General features: G+C 35.8%; 1 protein-coding gene across 1 annotated transcript in view; it reads left to right on the forward strand.

Moving 5' to 3' along the window:
* The window catches only part of TRAF5 (TNF receptor associated factor 5), a 50,687-nt gene extending 36,239 nt beyond the window's left edge, over positions 1–14,448 (forward strand). Inside the window, exons 5-11 of the mRNA XM_036758140.1 lie at positions 812–976; positions 1,821–1,898; positions 3,425–3,499; positions 7,080–7,172; positions 8,556–8,696; positions 10,457–10,625; positions 11,523–14,448. Coding sequence (XP_036614035.1) covers positions 812–976; positions 1,821–1,898; positions 3,425–3,499; positions 7,080–7,172; positions 8,556–8,696; positions 10,457–10,625; positions 11,523–12,100 — 1,299 coding nt within the window. The 3' untranslated portion in view covers positions 12,101–14,448. The remainder of the gene's footprint in view (positions 1–811; positions 977–1,820; positions 1,899–3,424; positions 3,500–7,079; positions 7,173–8,555; positions 8,697–10,456; positions 10,626–11,522) is intronic.
* Positions 14,449–14,868: the final 420 nt, after the last annotated feature.

The raw sequence follows: 14,868 nt of genomic DNA on the forward strand, positions 1-14,868 counted from the left end.
ACAAAAACTTTTCAAATCTGATATAATACATATTGTCTATTTTATCTTCCACGATTGTCTCTATCCCTTATTTGGTCAAGAACTCTTCCCCTGTAGTTAATTATGAAAAATATCTTCTTCCCTAGAACCTGGCACATTGCCTGGCACATAGGAGATGATCAAGAAAAGCTTCAATTTAATTGAAATATGATTGAATACAAACTACTTATCTTTACTTGCCTCTTCTTTCCTAATCTTCTGTTTCTCAAAACAAAGGCAGTTTCTGCATTCCCCAGCCAAAGTAGCTCTTCTTTCTCCTTCTTCCCACTGCTTACCTTCTTAGCAGAAAGGCTTACAGCTGTAAAATAGTAAGATTAGAAGGCAGCAGGACTAAATGCAGTGGCAGCACATACTGCCTTCATCACATTGTTAATATTTCCCATATGTCTTTTCTAGTTCCTTTTGTAGAACTGGAGGCAGCTAAGTAGCACAATGGATAGATGACTGGGCCTGGAGTAAAAAAGATCTTGAGTTCAAATGCAGACTCAAAACACTAACTGTGTGATCTTAGGCAAGTCATTTAACCTGTCTTAATTTCCTCAGCTGTAAAATGGAAGTAAAAATAGCACCTTCTTCACAGGGTTGTTGTGAGGATAAAATCAGATAATATTGGTGAAGTGCTCAGCACAGTGGCTAGCACATTGTAGCTGTTTAAATACTGTTGTTCTTTTCCCACCTTTTCCCCTTTCCCCATTAGAATGATCATTGTGTGTCTTCTCTCTATATTGATGCTAATTAATTGAGAATATAGTTATATTAATATGTGTTTTAGGATCACCTTCTACAGTGTTTGTTTCAATCTGTGCAATGTTCTAATGAATGCTGTCAGGAAAGAGTCCTTCGAAAAGATTTGAAAGACCACTTGGGCTTACATTGTCAGTTTCGAGAGGAAATGTGCCCATTTTGCAAAAAGGATATAGTGGTAATCAATTTACAGGTAAGTCTGAATATTTTGAATGACTGTAATAGAACAGTTACTGTACAAAGAACACATTACTAAGCCCCAAACTTCTAGCTTTAAAAATCTGCATTGCTGTGGGTTATACACCTGATTTGCAGAATCAAAAGATTTTAAATCTAGAAAGACATCTAATATAAACTCCTCAGTTTGTTCCTCTTATGAAAAGGATATTCCTTCTTTGGATAAATGTAATGTGTTTCAGCTCTAATTCATGTAAGAAGTAGAGGCGTATGTCTGTGGTTATGGGCAATGTGACATAAATATCAGTGGGCTGTTAAAATTTTTGAATGCTCTATATAAGGTTTCAACTAACAAATAGCCAGAGAAGTGGGTCTTTTTTCAGATTAACTCTCAAAAACCTCATCATTGATGTGTTTCTCTGTGTCGCTATGTTAGCCACTAATGTGTTTGAGAACTGTATCACCTCCCAAGGTGGGAACCCTGACTTAACCATCTCCTAAAGTCAGATAGCTTTACGGCATTGTGTCATCCAATAATTCTAATTTTAAAATGATAAAATAATTGGAAGCATTCCTTTTCTTCTCTCATCAGATTATTTTGGATCAACATTGGTTTAAGATTTAGCAAAAGTATAAAATGTTATATTGATTATTAATTTTTTTATTTAAGAACCTTCATTGTTCAGAAGAAACCACAGCAAATACTTTCTGGTTTTCAAGAGTTTCCACTATAGAAAAAAAAAAGACAGATATTTATAAGCATAGACACACAATGAGACCTCCTTTTCTAACCCCTACTGAAAAGAAAAGATAGCCCTTATGTGTTTTGTTTTCCTTTCATCATCTATTCTGTTTTTCAGAATCACAAGGAAAAATTTTGCCCTGACTACCCTGTATCTTGTCCCAATAACTGTTTACAGATTATTCCAAGAACTAAGGTACTGTAAATAAGCAGTTTGCATAGAATTATTAAACACTTTTAATAGTTGATATAGTTGAGGTGATAATACTAGAGATCTAAGGTTATTGTTAGGACCTGTCTGCCTGTTTCTCTGTGATTTTCCTCCTTTCTGTAGTCCTGGATATTCTCTTTTTTTCCATCATAGTCTTATCCTTGCAAGTCTGAGCATCAGTTTTTTCCTCCTACCACTCATCCAAGCATCTGTCTCTTTCTTTTTCTCTCTACCCAGTCAAATCTTTGCCTCCCTAACTTTGATATTATACGGTACCAACTTCCTTATTTTTATGAATGTATCATTTCATCAACATGGTGGTAGTTCCTCCATTGTTGTAACCCATTTATACCATTCTGTATATATGTACTCCCATAAATATTCCATGGTGGTCAACTCATTGTGCAAGAGCCTTGCTTAGTACCTCTTGTCATTGTGTGGAAGAGCCTGTCAGGTACACAGGCTGTCTGTTGGTTATCCCTTGCTGTCACTACATAACAGACTCATTTATCCTGCCATACACCTCTCTGATGACATCCTCTGTATTGACTGTCCTGCAGAGTTAGTTCTTCATATGTTGCAGCATTTTCACCCCATCATGCATTTCTCCATTGCTCTTTGGGTGACCAGCAACCTCGATTCTGCTGACACTGTGGTATGTCATGATTCATGGCTATAAAACATTATATTAAAAATAGGGGTCTCGGAAACTCTGTGCTTCAATTAAGTATATCCCGCAACTGTGTCCATTCCCTCAGTTCCTCGACTTTTCTCACTTCTGGACATTTGTTCATGACATTTCCCTTGCCTGGAATGATTTCACTACCCAGCATAGGGCCAAGAACTCAGTGCCTAACTGATCGATTGGTGCCTTTATCTCCCTCAACATACTGCACCCTCTTTTCCCCTTTGCTAACCAAAATTCAACCCCTCATTCAGGACCTAATTCAAATCTTATGTATGCCATTAAACTCTCCCACATCACAGTGATCTCTTTGGAACTCCTATAGTACTTAGCGTCTGTGCCACCCAAAGGGCACTTAACATAGACTATATTTTGTTATAGGTATGGCCACTTTCTAACGCCCTACTCATAATGGCATTGAGAGGACCTTGAATTCTCAAAGGCTGTGTCAGTAGCTCATGTAAGTCCTACCAGCTAGTACAGGCCTGGTAACAAGTAGGTACCACCCTAGTTGTTAGTAGTTTAGGCCTCCTTGATTCAATTTCTATTTACCTGTCTGTGTTTATGTTGTATCTTTCTTTCTGTTTGTTGAATAGAAAGAATTAACCATGAAGGTGCGCTACTGTGTATGTATCTTATTTTCATTTTGTCTTCCCTGTTAGAATGGAAGTTTCTCAAGGGCAGGACTGGTTTTGCTTTTCTTTGTACTCCTTGCATGGAGCACAGAGTTTGACACATAGTGATTTAATAAATGCTTATTGATGATCTGACCAAATATAGTTGAATCAGTAATGTCAAATCAGCTAGGGACTGTTCTCATTCACAGGTTGATGAGCATATTACAGTATGTCCTGAGGTGGAACAAGAATGCCCCTATAAGCATTATGGCTGTCCTGTAAAGGTATGGAAATTAATGTTTTTTAATTTGGCCCTCCCTGCCCCTCTCCACTACTATGCAATTTATTTCATAGTCCTTGCTATGGTATTTTTGCACACAGCTTAAAAACTGAGGTTTCCATGTAGGGTCCAGAATAATCTCCTAAAATTCTGGGAATATAGCAGTGATATTCATTCACAGTTTTAACTCTAACTCTTCCAGTGTTTCTGGAATTTCGTGAGTTTCTTACAATAAATTGATTTCCACGTGTACAATATGATTTTTCCTGAAATAATTTCTATTACAATATCAAATAAACAATAATAAGATGTCAAATAATCCCCCAAAGGGCTATAAAACTATGCATATCCTTTGACTCAGCAATACCACTTTTAGGTCTATATCCAAAAGAGATCATAAAAAAGGGAAAAGGACCCACATGTAGAAAAATATTTATAGCAGATTTTTGTGGTGGCAAAGAATTGGAAATTGAAGAGATGCCCATCAATGTGGGAATGGCTGAACAAGTTGTGGTATATGATTGTGATGGAGTACTGTTGTTCTATAAGAAATGATGAGCAGGTGGATTTGGATTTCAAAAAAAAACCTGGAAAGACTTACATGAACAGCTGTTGAGTGAAGTGAGCAGAACCAGGAGAATATTGTACACAGTAACAGCTACATTGTATGATGATCAGCTATGACAGACTTAGCTCTTCTCAGCAATACAGTGATCTGAGACAATTCCAAAAGACTTAAGATGGAAAATGCTAACCATATCCAGAGAAAGAACTGTGGAGTCTGAATGCATATCAAAGCATACCATTTTCATTTTTTGTGTTTTTGGTGGGTTTTTTTTGTTTTCCCTTTTGTTCTGATTCTTCTCACAACATGACTAATGTAAAATATTTTTAACATGATTGTATATGTATAACCTATGTCAGATTGCTTGCTGTCTTGGGGAGAGGGAGGAGGAAGAAAAATTTGGAACTCAAAATCCTACAAAATGAGTGTTGACTATCTTTACTTGGAAAAAAATAAAATACTACTGAATGCCAAAAAAAAAAGATGCCAAGTCATCCAAAAGGTCAAAAATCATTGAAATGCAGCAAGCTTTAGCTATCAGCGCTTACTGCCGTAGAAAATTATCCCTGGGTATAACCCCAAACTTTTAGTTGTGATGAAATGTTAGGGTAGGGGTCAGGTACAGAAGACAATTTCAGAGATCCCTTTTTGATACAGCCTACTGCTCAGAGTGTCAGCTCTAAAAGACAATGGCTGATTTATTTGAAGTTTGAGTACAAATATTATGTTTGTTTTATTAGGTATACTAATTAGAAGCAGTAATCACACAGAGAAACTGCAAATCATTCCCTTTAGATTGGAAATATATTGTGTTCTGTGTTCAGTTAACTTGAACTGAAATTTAAATTAGGGCATACTCTTCGTACACACATTAGCTAGCTAATGAAAGAAGATTGTCCAAGTCCTTGGTACTACAAATTTGATAGATCTAATTCACCCAGTAGGTAAGAAATTTTTGGAGATAATGGTGAGTTGAGTGCAGCTTTGTGTTGTACAGAAGGCATGTGACCTCATGGAAAAGGAAGAATCCTTGATTGGACATGCCATTGATGATCAGATCTTTTTATCTTCCCTTTTGGAGAACCTATTGTCTTTTGAGATTGTTACATACTATGGTAGATTCACAGAATTTCAAAATTAAAAGAGACTTTAGAAACTATTTAATCCAATTCATGAACTAAAAAGAGTCCTTACTACACAGCACATCTGACAAGTGGTCACCTGGCTTTGGCTTGAAGACTACCAATGAGGCAGCCCAGTCAACATTTGGATAGCTTGAAGTAGTGGGAAGTTTTTCCTTACAAGCCTAAATTTGTTTCTTTGAAGCTTCCTCGAATTGCACCTATTTTGCTCTTCTGCAGTCAAAAAGAACAAATTTATTCCCTCTTCCACCTGATTGCTTTCCATCCTATTGATGGGAATCAGAAATAGAATGGCATTCACCCTTGTTAATTCCTCTACCTTTTAAAGGACAAAATCATCGACAAGTCAAGAATCTGTTGGCTAGTGTGTTTGGGACAGAAAGAAGTGGCGATCTTTAACAGATAACTGGATAATTGAGGGAGCTAGGTGGTTCAGGGGCTAGAGCACTGGGCCTGGAGTCAGGATGACCTGAGTTCAAATCCAGTTTTTAAGAGGGGTGAACTTGGAGATAGGAAAACCTGAGTTCAGATTCCTCCTCAAACACTCACTAGGTGTGTGACCCTGGACAAGTCATTTAACTTTTTTTGGACTTAATCCACTGGACAAGGAAATGGCAAACTACTCTAGTATCTTTGCTAAGAAAACCCCATAAGGAGTGATGAAGAGTTGGATATGACTGAACTAACGAACAATAATCATTACTATTGCTTGTCTCTGTGCCAGGCTTGTGATCTGTTTGCCAAACTCATCTACTGTTTGCTAAACTCATCTACTTCCTTTTTCTGCCCTTGTGGTCTATAGTATACTCAGATAATAAAACTGTTTCTATATATGTCTCCAGTGACCTTCACTCAGATAATCTCCATTGTGTTTTGCCTCTCTGACTCTTGGATCTCTTTACAAGTTGCCGCCTTAGCAAACAGTGCTTCCTATATTACCTTGTACTATCTTTTTTTTTTTTGAATGTGCTGTATCCATTCACATTTATATTACAGTAATGTTTCTCATCTCACAAAGTCTTATTGATAACCTGTGAGATCAAAAATGCTTCTTTACACTGGAACCCATAGTTCATCTTGCTCGTTACCTGCGTGCATCTGTATATGGATATTTGAAGCCTTTCGTTTTACCCCTGACTCCTTTTCTGTTTTTTGTTTCCTGTGAACATCTGGGTATTTCAATAGCATTTGTCCTCCTACATTGTAGCATCTCTGTATTGTGTCTATATTTTCAGCCACGATCCAGAAATGCAAATCACATTTTCAGACGTTTTCTTAACTAACTGTTTATGTCCCAGTGTTTCTCTTTTGTATCCCCTGCCTTCAGTGAGCAGCAGTGATTAAAAATACCATTAATGTTGCTGTTGTATTGAACAAGATTTTATAATCTTTGGCAATACTTTTTAGGTTCTATCTATAGTTATAGTCATGTAAACTAGCAGAAGTAGGTGATAGTCATTTTTTTTTGACAAGTCCTGGGATGTTCTCTGTTGTTACAACACCCACAGACAGATGCTCTAGTTCCCCTCAGCAGCAAGTCATGAAACCATCGTCTTTTTCCTCTGATCCCAATTGGATCATATCCCATTTAACAATACTTGTGGATCCACCTCATCATTCATTGGAGGACTAGCAGCTGTGTCCTCCTTAAAGTACCGAAGAGTGCTCCCCGTTCTTCAGAAAGTTTCAAATTTGTTTTTTAGATTGTCATGTAATCCTAGAATTGGAAGGGAACCCTGCCTTTAAAGCAAGTGATATACAAACTCTACAAGTGAGCAAAAACATTAAGGCTATTCTTAACAGAAAATGTCCCTATTTTCCCATTTCCGAGGCATGCTTTTTGACTGCTTGTCTTTTTCTTTATCTTTACTCCTAAGGACAAAAGGGTAAATATTAAGGAACATGAGAATTCTGCCTTGAGAGAACACATGCTCCTGGTGTTAGAAAAGAATTCCAGATTAGAAGAACAGGTAAGTTTTAAAATATAATTTTAAAAAATTAAATAGGATTTACCTTTCTTTTTAAAATCCTTAAATATTTGTATTTTACTGTACAATATAGCTAACCAGAAGGTGTTTTTCTGTGAAGTAATTATATACTTTAAAAAAGACTATTGACAAATGCTTTTATGTCATATCATCCTTATGTATTACGAACCAACACAAATAGCAAGGGAGGCTAGTCGGTAAGCGCACTAGAGAAGTCAGGAAGACTTAATTTCAAATCCTGACTCAGACAAATGCATGACCTTGCTAACAAAACACTTTCCCCCCTCAGATTCAGTTTCCCCATCTGTAAAATTGAAATTAAGATAGAATGTGTCTCATAGTCATGTTGTAAGGATCAAATAAGATAACCTATTTATGGTTAAGGCACTATATAAATGGTAGTAATAACTACGACAATCAGGGAATTATGAAATTCACAGAATTGTTTGTTTGGTTTTAGTTTCTTCCCTTGAAAAGTCTACAGATGATTATATACATGACATGATTAGCCAGGCTTAGTTCTCTTTCAGGACCATGGGACTTCATTTTCCAAAATCAGCCTTCTCTATTTGCAAGAATGGAGCCGAATTTTCCCACCTTGTGTAAGCTTAGTATTACTATCTCATACAGCCTCAAACTAGCCATGTAAATCCCACAAAATCAAATGTGGCCTAAATGAAATCAGTCGGTGAGCAGCTGATTAAAAACAAGCTGCTGATAATATGGCCTAAGATGTGCTGCTTTGTAACTGTTTTCTGACTGCTTTGTGTACTGTGTGGGATAGCGGAAAAACCACTGGACTTCACATTAAAAGATCTGGTTTCAAGACCCAGCTTCATCCCCAGCTACCTTTAATTTAACCTCTCTAAACCTCAATTTTTCTGTCACTAAAATGGAGGTAACAAATAATATTCTGCCTAGATCAAATGAAATTTATTTGAATGTGCTTGTAAAATTTAATGCTATAAAAATATAAGGCATTATTATTATTGCATGTCTTATCTACCTATTTAGATTTTAACCATTCTTGAAAACTAGGACTATGTCTTATGCTTTTGTATTCTACATAGCACCTCATGGTGATCATTCCCTTAACACATATAGAATGAATGAATAAACTTGGTACCGGTCCTATAATTCCTTAGGTTAATGGTCACTGCTACAAGACATACTATATTACTATATCATTGGTTAAATTTTTTTTAAAAAGAGCTGATAAAAAATTTTTGAGATCTTAAAAGAATTTTAGGAAACTTTACTGCAAAACTGGCTTTCCCCCTAATGCTATAAATACTATTTATTTTAACTTCATTATGTGTTTTAAATGATCTAGTTTTTTTCTCTTATTCTAATTTCTTTTACTAGATTTCTGACTTGCACAAGAACTTAGAATTAAAAGAAAGTAAAATTCAACAGTTAAGTGAAACTGTGAAGAAATTTGAAAAGGAGTTCAGGCAGTTTGTACAGCTATTTGGTAAAAATGGCAACTTGCTGGCAAGTACCCAGGTGAGATACTAACCATCCAAGATCACTTTTTTCCTTTCATTTGCCTGCAAAGTTTGGTAATAACTATTATGATCTATTGTACCAATAATAGTCTCTTGATCTCAGAGTCACTGCAAGGATATGTAGTTATATGTTGTGTAGTCAATAAAGTCAAGTTAATTCCTTTGGAAAGAAAATGTTATAGTCTTTCCAAAATCCCTAAAGTAAAGCTAAAGTGACTTTGAAATTTACAAATGTCAATAAATTGTTAAAGAACTTCCAATGTATAGAGAATTTATTATGATAAGATATACGATATTTGAAAACATTCCAGAAGTTGGTTTACATATAAGTTTAAATGTAGTCCATTCATTAGGCAGAAACCACCTGCTCAGAGGTGTTTGGCAATGCCCCACCCCCCCTGCCCTCCCCCCCCAGCTCAGGCTAAGATATCTGCCTGCTACTTAAAGATTTCAGCAAAAAGTTCTAAGGTTTCTAAGTTTTCACCGACATCATTATGCTTAATATTTCAAATTTATTATTGAATGTTAAGTCATTTCACTTAGCTGCCCTTTCTTCTCCCCAGTCCTAGATCTGAGAGCCATTGATACTGTGGAGCCTACTTCCATAGGGTATAGATGATGATAGTATGCCTGACTAGGCAGGAAAGGGGACACTTAGGTTTTAGTTTCTTCATCTATAAAATAAGGAATTTGGACTATATGATCTCAGAGCAGAGATATTGTGAGGCTTAAATAAGATGTGAATAGAGGGGAAGCACTTTGCAAACCTTAAAGAGTAATGTAAGTACAAGTTACTATTATTACTTAATAAGTCCTCAAGCTCCAGTCTGGTGATTACTTCATTCCCTGGGTCTCCTACTGCACTCCTGCTGAGCTCAAGCAAGTTTATAGAGAGATGCAGAGGTTTGCTAGTACATGTTTCACAATAGGGCTTTCTAGAAACATTAAAAAAAGTATTCACATACACTTTTCAATTTAATTTGCATTATTAAGACTTTCTTAAATCTAGAAAATCAACAAGGCAAAAATCATGATTCATTTGTAGAGCTGAAAGATACCTTGGAGACAGAGGTATGCTAGAGCCAGCTCACCCCTGTCTCCAAGGTATCTTTTAGCTCTAAATACTGTGATCCATTTGTCTTAGTTTCTCTCTATCCTTAGCACTGTTATGGGTGGAATGGGAGTATGGGGTTGGGGGTGGGAGGGAAGGAAGGGTGGAGGGCTATTTTGGAAATCATGAGTATCAATGAATTATGAATGTTTCATTTATCATGATAAGACATTGAGTACTTTTGAAGATTAAACAAAATGCCTTGCATGTAAAACTAAATTTAGCTGATCTGCTAGACAGAAGGTGCATGGTATAGTGAAAATAGTGTTAGATTTGAGTTCAAGCTCAAACATTTACTAGCCTTTATCCCATGGGAAAGCAATTTAACCTTTGCTCCTGAATTTCCTCTTCTACATAAGGGAATATTTCTATTATTTACCTAACCCATAGAATTGATATAAAGAACAAGGTATATGATACATGTGTGTATACATATATATGTACATATATGTGTGTGTATATATATATATATATACACACACACATAGTGCTATATATGTGAGCTGTTTTGTAGAAAGAGATACTTTTGTGGGATATAGATGATGGCAGTAAACCTATCCAAGGAAATGGAATATTCCTGGAATATTAGCTGAAATTCTGTTCTCTCTCTTCTTTCTCAAATTTTATGAACCTTATTATACTTGAAGGTTCTCGCCAGTCATATTGATAAATCTGCTTGGTTGGAAACTCAAGTAAGGGAGTTACTAGAGGTGGCTAACCAGCAGCAAAACAAATTTGATCTAAGACCTTTGATGAATACAATCGATACTATAAAGCAGAAGATCACTTTGCTGGAAACCTATGACCAGAGATTGGGTATGTTGATGTTTTATTTATTGCTTCTGTTTGTTTTGGAAATTAGGGCCAAATTACTGTGAATTTATGAAACAGAGGCAGGTGGCAGAATAGATGAGTGCCAGATGTGAAATTGGAAAGATGGACATTTGAATCCTGCCTCAGACTAGTTATGCAACCCTGGGCTTACCTTCTTTCAATTTCCTTAACTGTAAAATGGGGATAATAATGGGGATAATGCCTCCTAAGGTGATTATGAGGATCAAATGAGATAATAATGTATGTAAAACGTATTGCAAACCTTAAAACACTATATAAGTGGTAGTTGTTATTATTAGAAACAATGAAAAATAAGATCTCAGACAAAACAAATTGAAAACAACTGTCTCCAGTTAGGATTAGAAGCAAAACACATAAGATGTATTGCATCTGGTGTTCATGAAACTGAACAGTATTCTAAAAAACAAGATCTCTATAGTTGGCCTCTACAGGTCTTTAGAAGACCAGTGGATGAAGAAATGAGAGTCAGAAATGAGGCAATAAAGTGGATGGTGGGTGGCAGATGCCCATATAAAGGACAGAAAAAAATTGGTTGCCTTGAGTTCTTTATACAAAACTTTAATGCAATCACCTTACTCAAGTTATGCTGATTGAGTCTTGCACAGTTCTCTCAATCCCCAGCTTTCTGTAGCACAGGGAATGAGCAGAGATTTTTTTGTTTTTGTTTATTTTTTTAATAACAAGTTTGGCAAGGGAGTCATTGAAAAATAACTGAGCTTAAATTATCCATTTATGGTCTTTGTATATATAGAGTTTGTGTTGATTGTGTTAGATTTCAGGATCAGATAATGACATTTTGGATGAATTCTAATGGCAGCATTGTCTAAAGGGACATGTGGTACTCTTTTCTCTTTGTAGTCACTTTGGAAGGCCAAACTAACAGACATGATGCCCACATTAATGCCCACAAAGCCCAGCTGAATAAAAATGAAGAGCGATTTAAAATGTTAGAGGGTACTTGTTATAATGGCAGATTGATATGGAAGGTGACAGACTACAAGATGAAAAAAAGAGAAGCTACAGAAGGGCGCACAGTGTCCATATTCAGCCAGCCTTTCTACACCAGCCGCTGTGGCTATCGACTCCGTGCAAGAGCTTACTTGAATGGGGATGGATCAGGGAAAGGGACACATTTATCACTGTATTTTGTGGTGATGAAAGGGGAATTCGACTCATTGTTGCAATGGCCTTTCAAGCAGAGGGTTACCATGATGCTTTTGGACCAGAGTGGAAAAAAGAACCACATTACAGAGATCTTCAAGGCTGACCCCAATAGCAGTAGCTTTAAAAGGCCTGATGGAGAGATGAACATTGCATCTGGCTGTCCTCGTTTTGTGGCACATTCTACTCTGGAGAACACCAAGAACACCTACATCAAAGAAGATACCCTGTTTATGAAAGTGGTTGTAGACCTATCTGATCTTGAGGACCTGTAAAAAGTACCCAGATTCATTGTTGCTATGAAGAGAGAAACTCTTGCCTTCACAATAATGAATGTCAGACTTAACTGCCAGCGTGAACTGTATTTCAACCCATTACTAAGGTGTGTTTAGATTTCTTCTCTTAATATCTTAAAGCTATATAAAAATGCCAGAGTTCTAGCTTGTCTTTTCTTATCAATAGGCTGAATGTACGCTCTATTTTGATTGTTAGAACAATCCTGTTACTATGTATCTTTTGATGTATATACCTTTCTATCGAATTAGATTTTGGGTTCTTTGAGGGCAGGAACTTTTGTATCATTAGCACCCACAAAGGTGCTTCTTGTTATATTTGTCGATGGTGTTACTAATGATGATGATAAGATAAAAATATGTCTCTAGACATGACTTTGCAAATGAAGAAATACCTTTCCTGAAGTTTTTACTTTGTAAATGAGTGATTTTACTACAGGTCTAAGATATCTAACTAGAACCAGATCCTTTTGGGCAATGCGCTAAACCCATGATTACTTGGGCTCTATTAAAATTTTTATGAAGCTCTTCAGTGATCTATATGCATAGTACTGTAAATCTACTGGAAGCAAGGTAAATAGTTTGAACATTTGCCCTTCCTTCCCAGGGTGGAGCAAAAAGATGCTGAAAAGCACAAAAATAGGGTGATAGAGAGGTGTGTCCAGCTAATATTTAGCCTCTATAATAGAAAAAGAACTTTATTATCTCTAGTTGAAGATTTAGAATCTACAGGTTAGTAGGATGAGAAACACTTTGAAACTCCCAAATGAATTACTTGGGAGATGGGGAAAATTTTGTATAGTGAAGAAAAGAGTGAGGATAATGATGTCTGGTCATGTGGCAAAAGCCAGGGATAATCGATGGGCAGCCTGTGTGCTCCAGTGGTATCCTTACAGTGTCAAGAGAAAGCTAAGGAGATCCCCAGCATACTGAGTGGATTCTTTGTGGAGAACTTATGGGTGGACATTGACAGGAGTATCACAGGATGGTAAGGCATGGATGGATTGTGTGCCTCATTAGATGAGATCATAGATCCATTTGAGTATTATTAAAGAAAATAGAATAAGGAGATTCCAAAAAGGCTTTAAAATGATCAGTTTCATTTGGGCTTTGAAATTGATTTTAAAAATAGTACACCTATCAAATACTAATTTCAAAAAGTGATTTTTTTTTTGAGAGGAATTGAAAGTGTGGTGTAACAGATATTGTATTGGGCTCAGGGTCAGGAAAATCTGGGTTCAAATCCCAACTGTTAACACTTATTAGCTATGTGACTATGGGCAAATCATTTAATCTTAATGAGGCTCAGTGTCCTCATCTGCAAAATGGGGGTGATACCTGTAGTACCTACCTCATAGGCTTGTTAGGAGGTGGAAATAATATATATTGTGTTTGGCACACTTTGAAATGCTATATGGATGTCAGTTATTATATGAAAATGGGCATATAGGAATGCATAAAACTTACTTGCATCATTGTTAATTATTTCAGACATATTACTGACAGGAACTTTGTATAGAATGGAAAGGATAAAGTTCTCGTGCACATGTGTAGTTCTAAGAGTGGATACAAATCTGAATAAAAGAATAACCAAAATAAGCCAAAGAATAACACTTTGACTGAGTGCAATGTTCCCTGTAACCTTGTTGTCATATGCAGTATTTTCTTATGTTATTTAAAAATTTCATGCAAAAGATAGTTTATTAATGTTAAAAGGTAAATAGCTCAGTTGTATAAAGGTAATAATGACCTCCTAAATAGTAATGGCAGTATCAGCTTTAGAAAATATCAACTGTGTAAATATCTCCTGAGACTGACGGAAACCATAGTCACTTTCTGTAAAACATTAGGATGTTGAAGAGTTGTAAAGCAGTTAGTTTTCAGAAGGGTCAAACTATTTATAAAGACATATGGAAACAACAGCTTTTCACTGAAGAATCCCTCTGTAACTTCTGGTGAATTTTGTTGTGTTTTGTGGATTTGTAATGTGAACAGATGCTCTCAGACAGACTGAAAGCATTTTATTATTTTTTAATTCATAGTAAGCCCAGGTGGCTACAATTATTTATGATGATTTTTCAATTTTTTATCACTTTTTTAAGCCACAACTGTCTGTTCTGAAGGGTCATGAAAACATGTTTATAATAAGTTTGGTGTAAAATAAAAAACAAGTGTTTGACAAAAATCTATTTTCATCAAACTATGTATAAAAGGTCTGATTTTGAATTGGTTCAAACTGCCATTAATCAAGGATTAAGATATAAAAAGAATTGTGGTAGAAAACTTATCATTTTTGTTGACAAAATAAAAGTGGCCTGTGTTTTTAAAAAGATGAATCTATTGAATCATTTATTTTTATTCATCCTTCCAAGTTATGAACAGTTAAGTTACTTTTAAACTTTTTAAGTTACTTTAAAAAATTTTAAATAGTATTTTTAAAATGTATTTACAGTTTGGCTTCACTAAGTTCATAGAAATCAAAGATATAAAATTAAGAGGAACCTCACGGATCATCTAGTCCAACAGCTTCATTTTACAGATCAGAAAACTGAGACATAGAGAGATTAAGTAACTTAAGGAAATAGATACACATTCTAAAACTACAAGGTATTGTCATCCAGGTTACAGGGTCAAGTTTGCCTCCTCCTCCAAATGATCCCCAAATTTGGTGGTACATGAGAACTAGCTAGAAATTAGCATAACGATATTCACAACTTTCTATTTTTTTAAATATTATTTTATTTTTTTTC

This window comes from Trichosurus vulpecula, chromosome 4 (genome assembly GCF_011100635.1).
Source record: "Trichosurus vulpecula isolate mTriVul1 chromosome 4, mTriVul1.pri, whole genome shotgun sequence".
NCBI lineage: Eukaryota > Metazoa > Chordata > Mammalia > Diprotodontia > Phalangeridae > Trichosurus > Trichosurus vulpecula.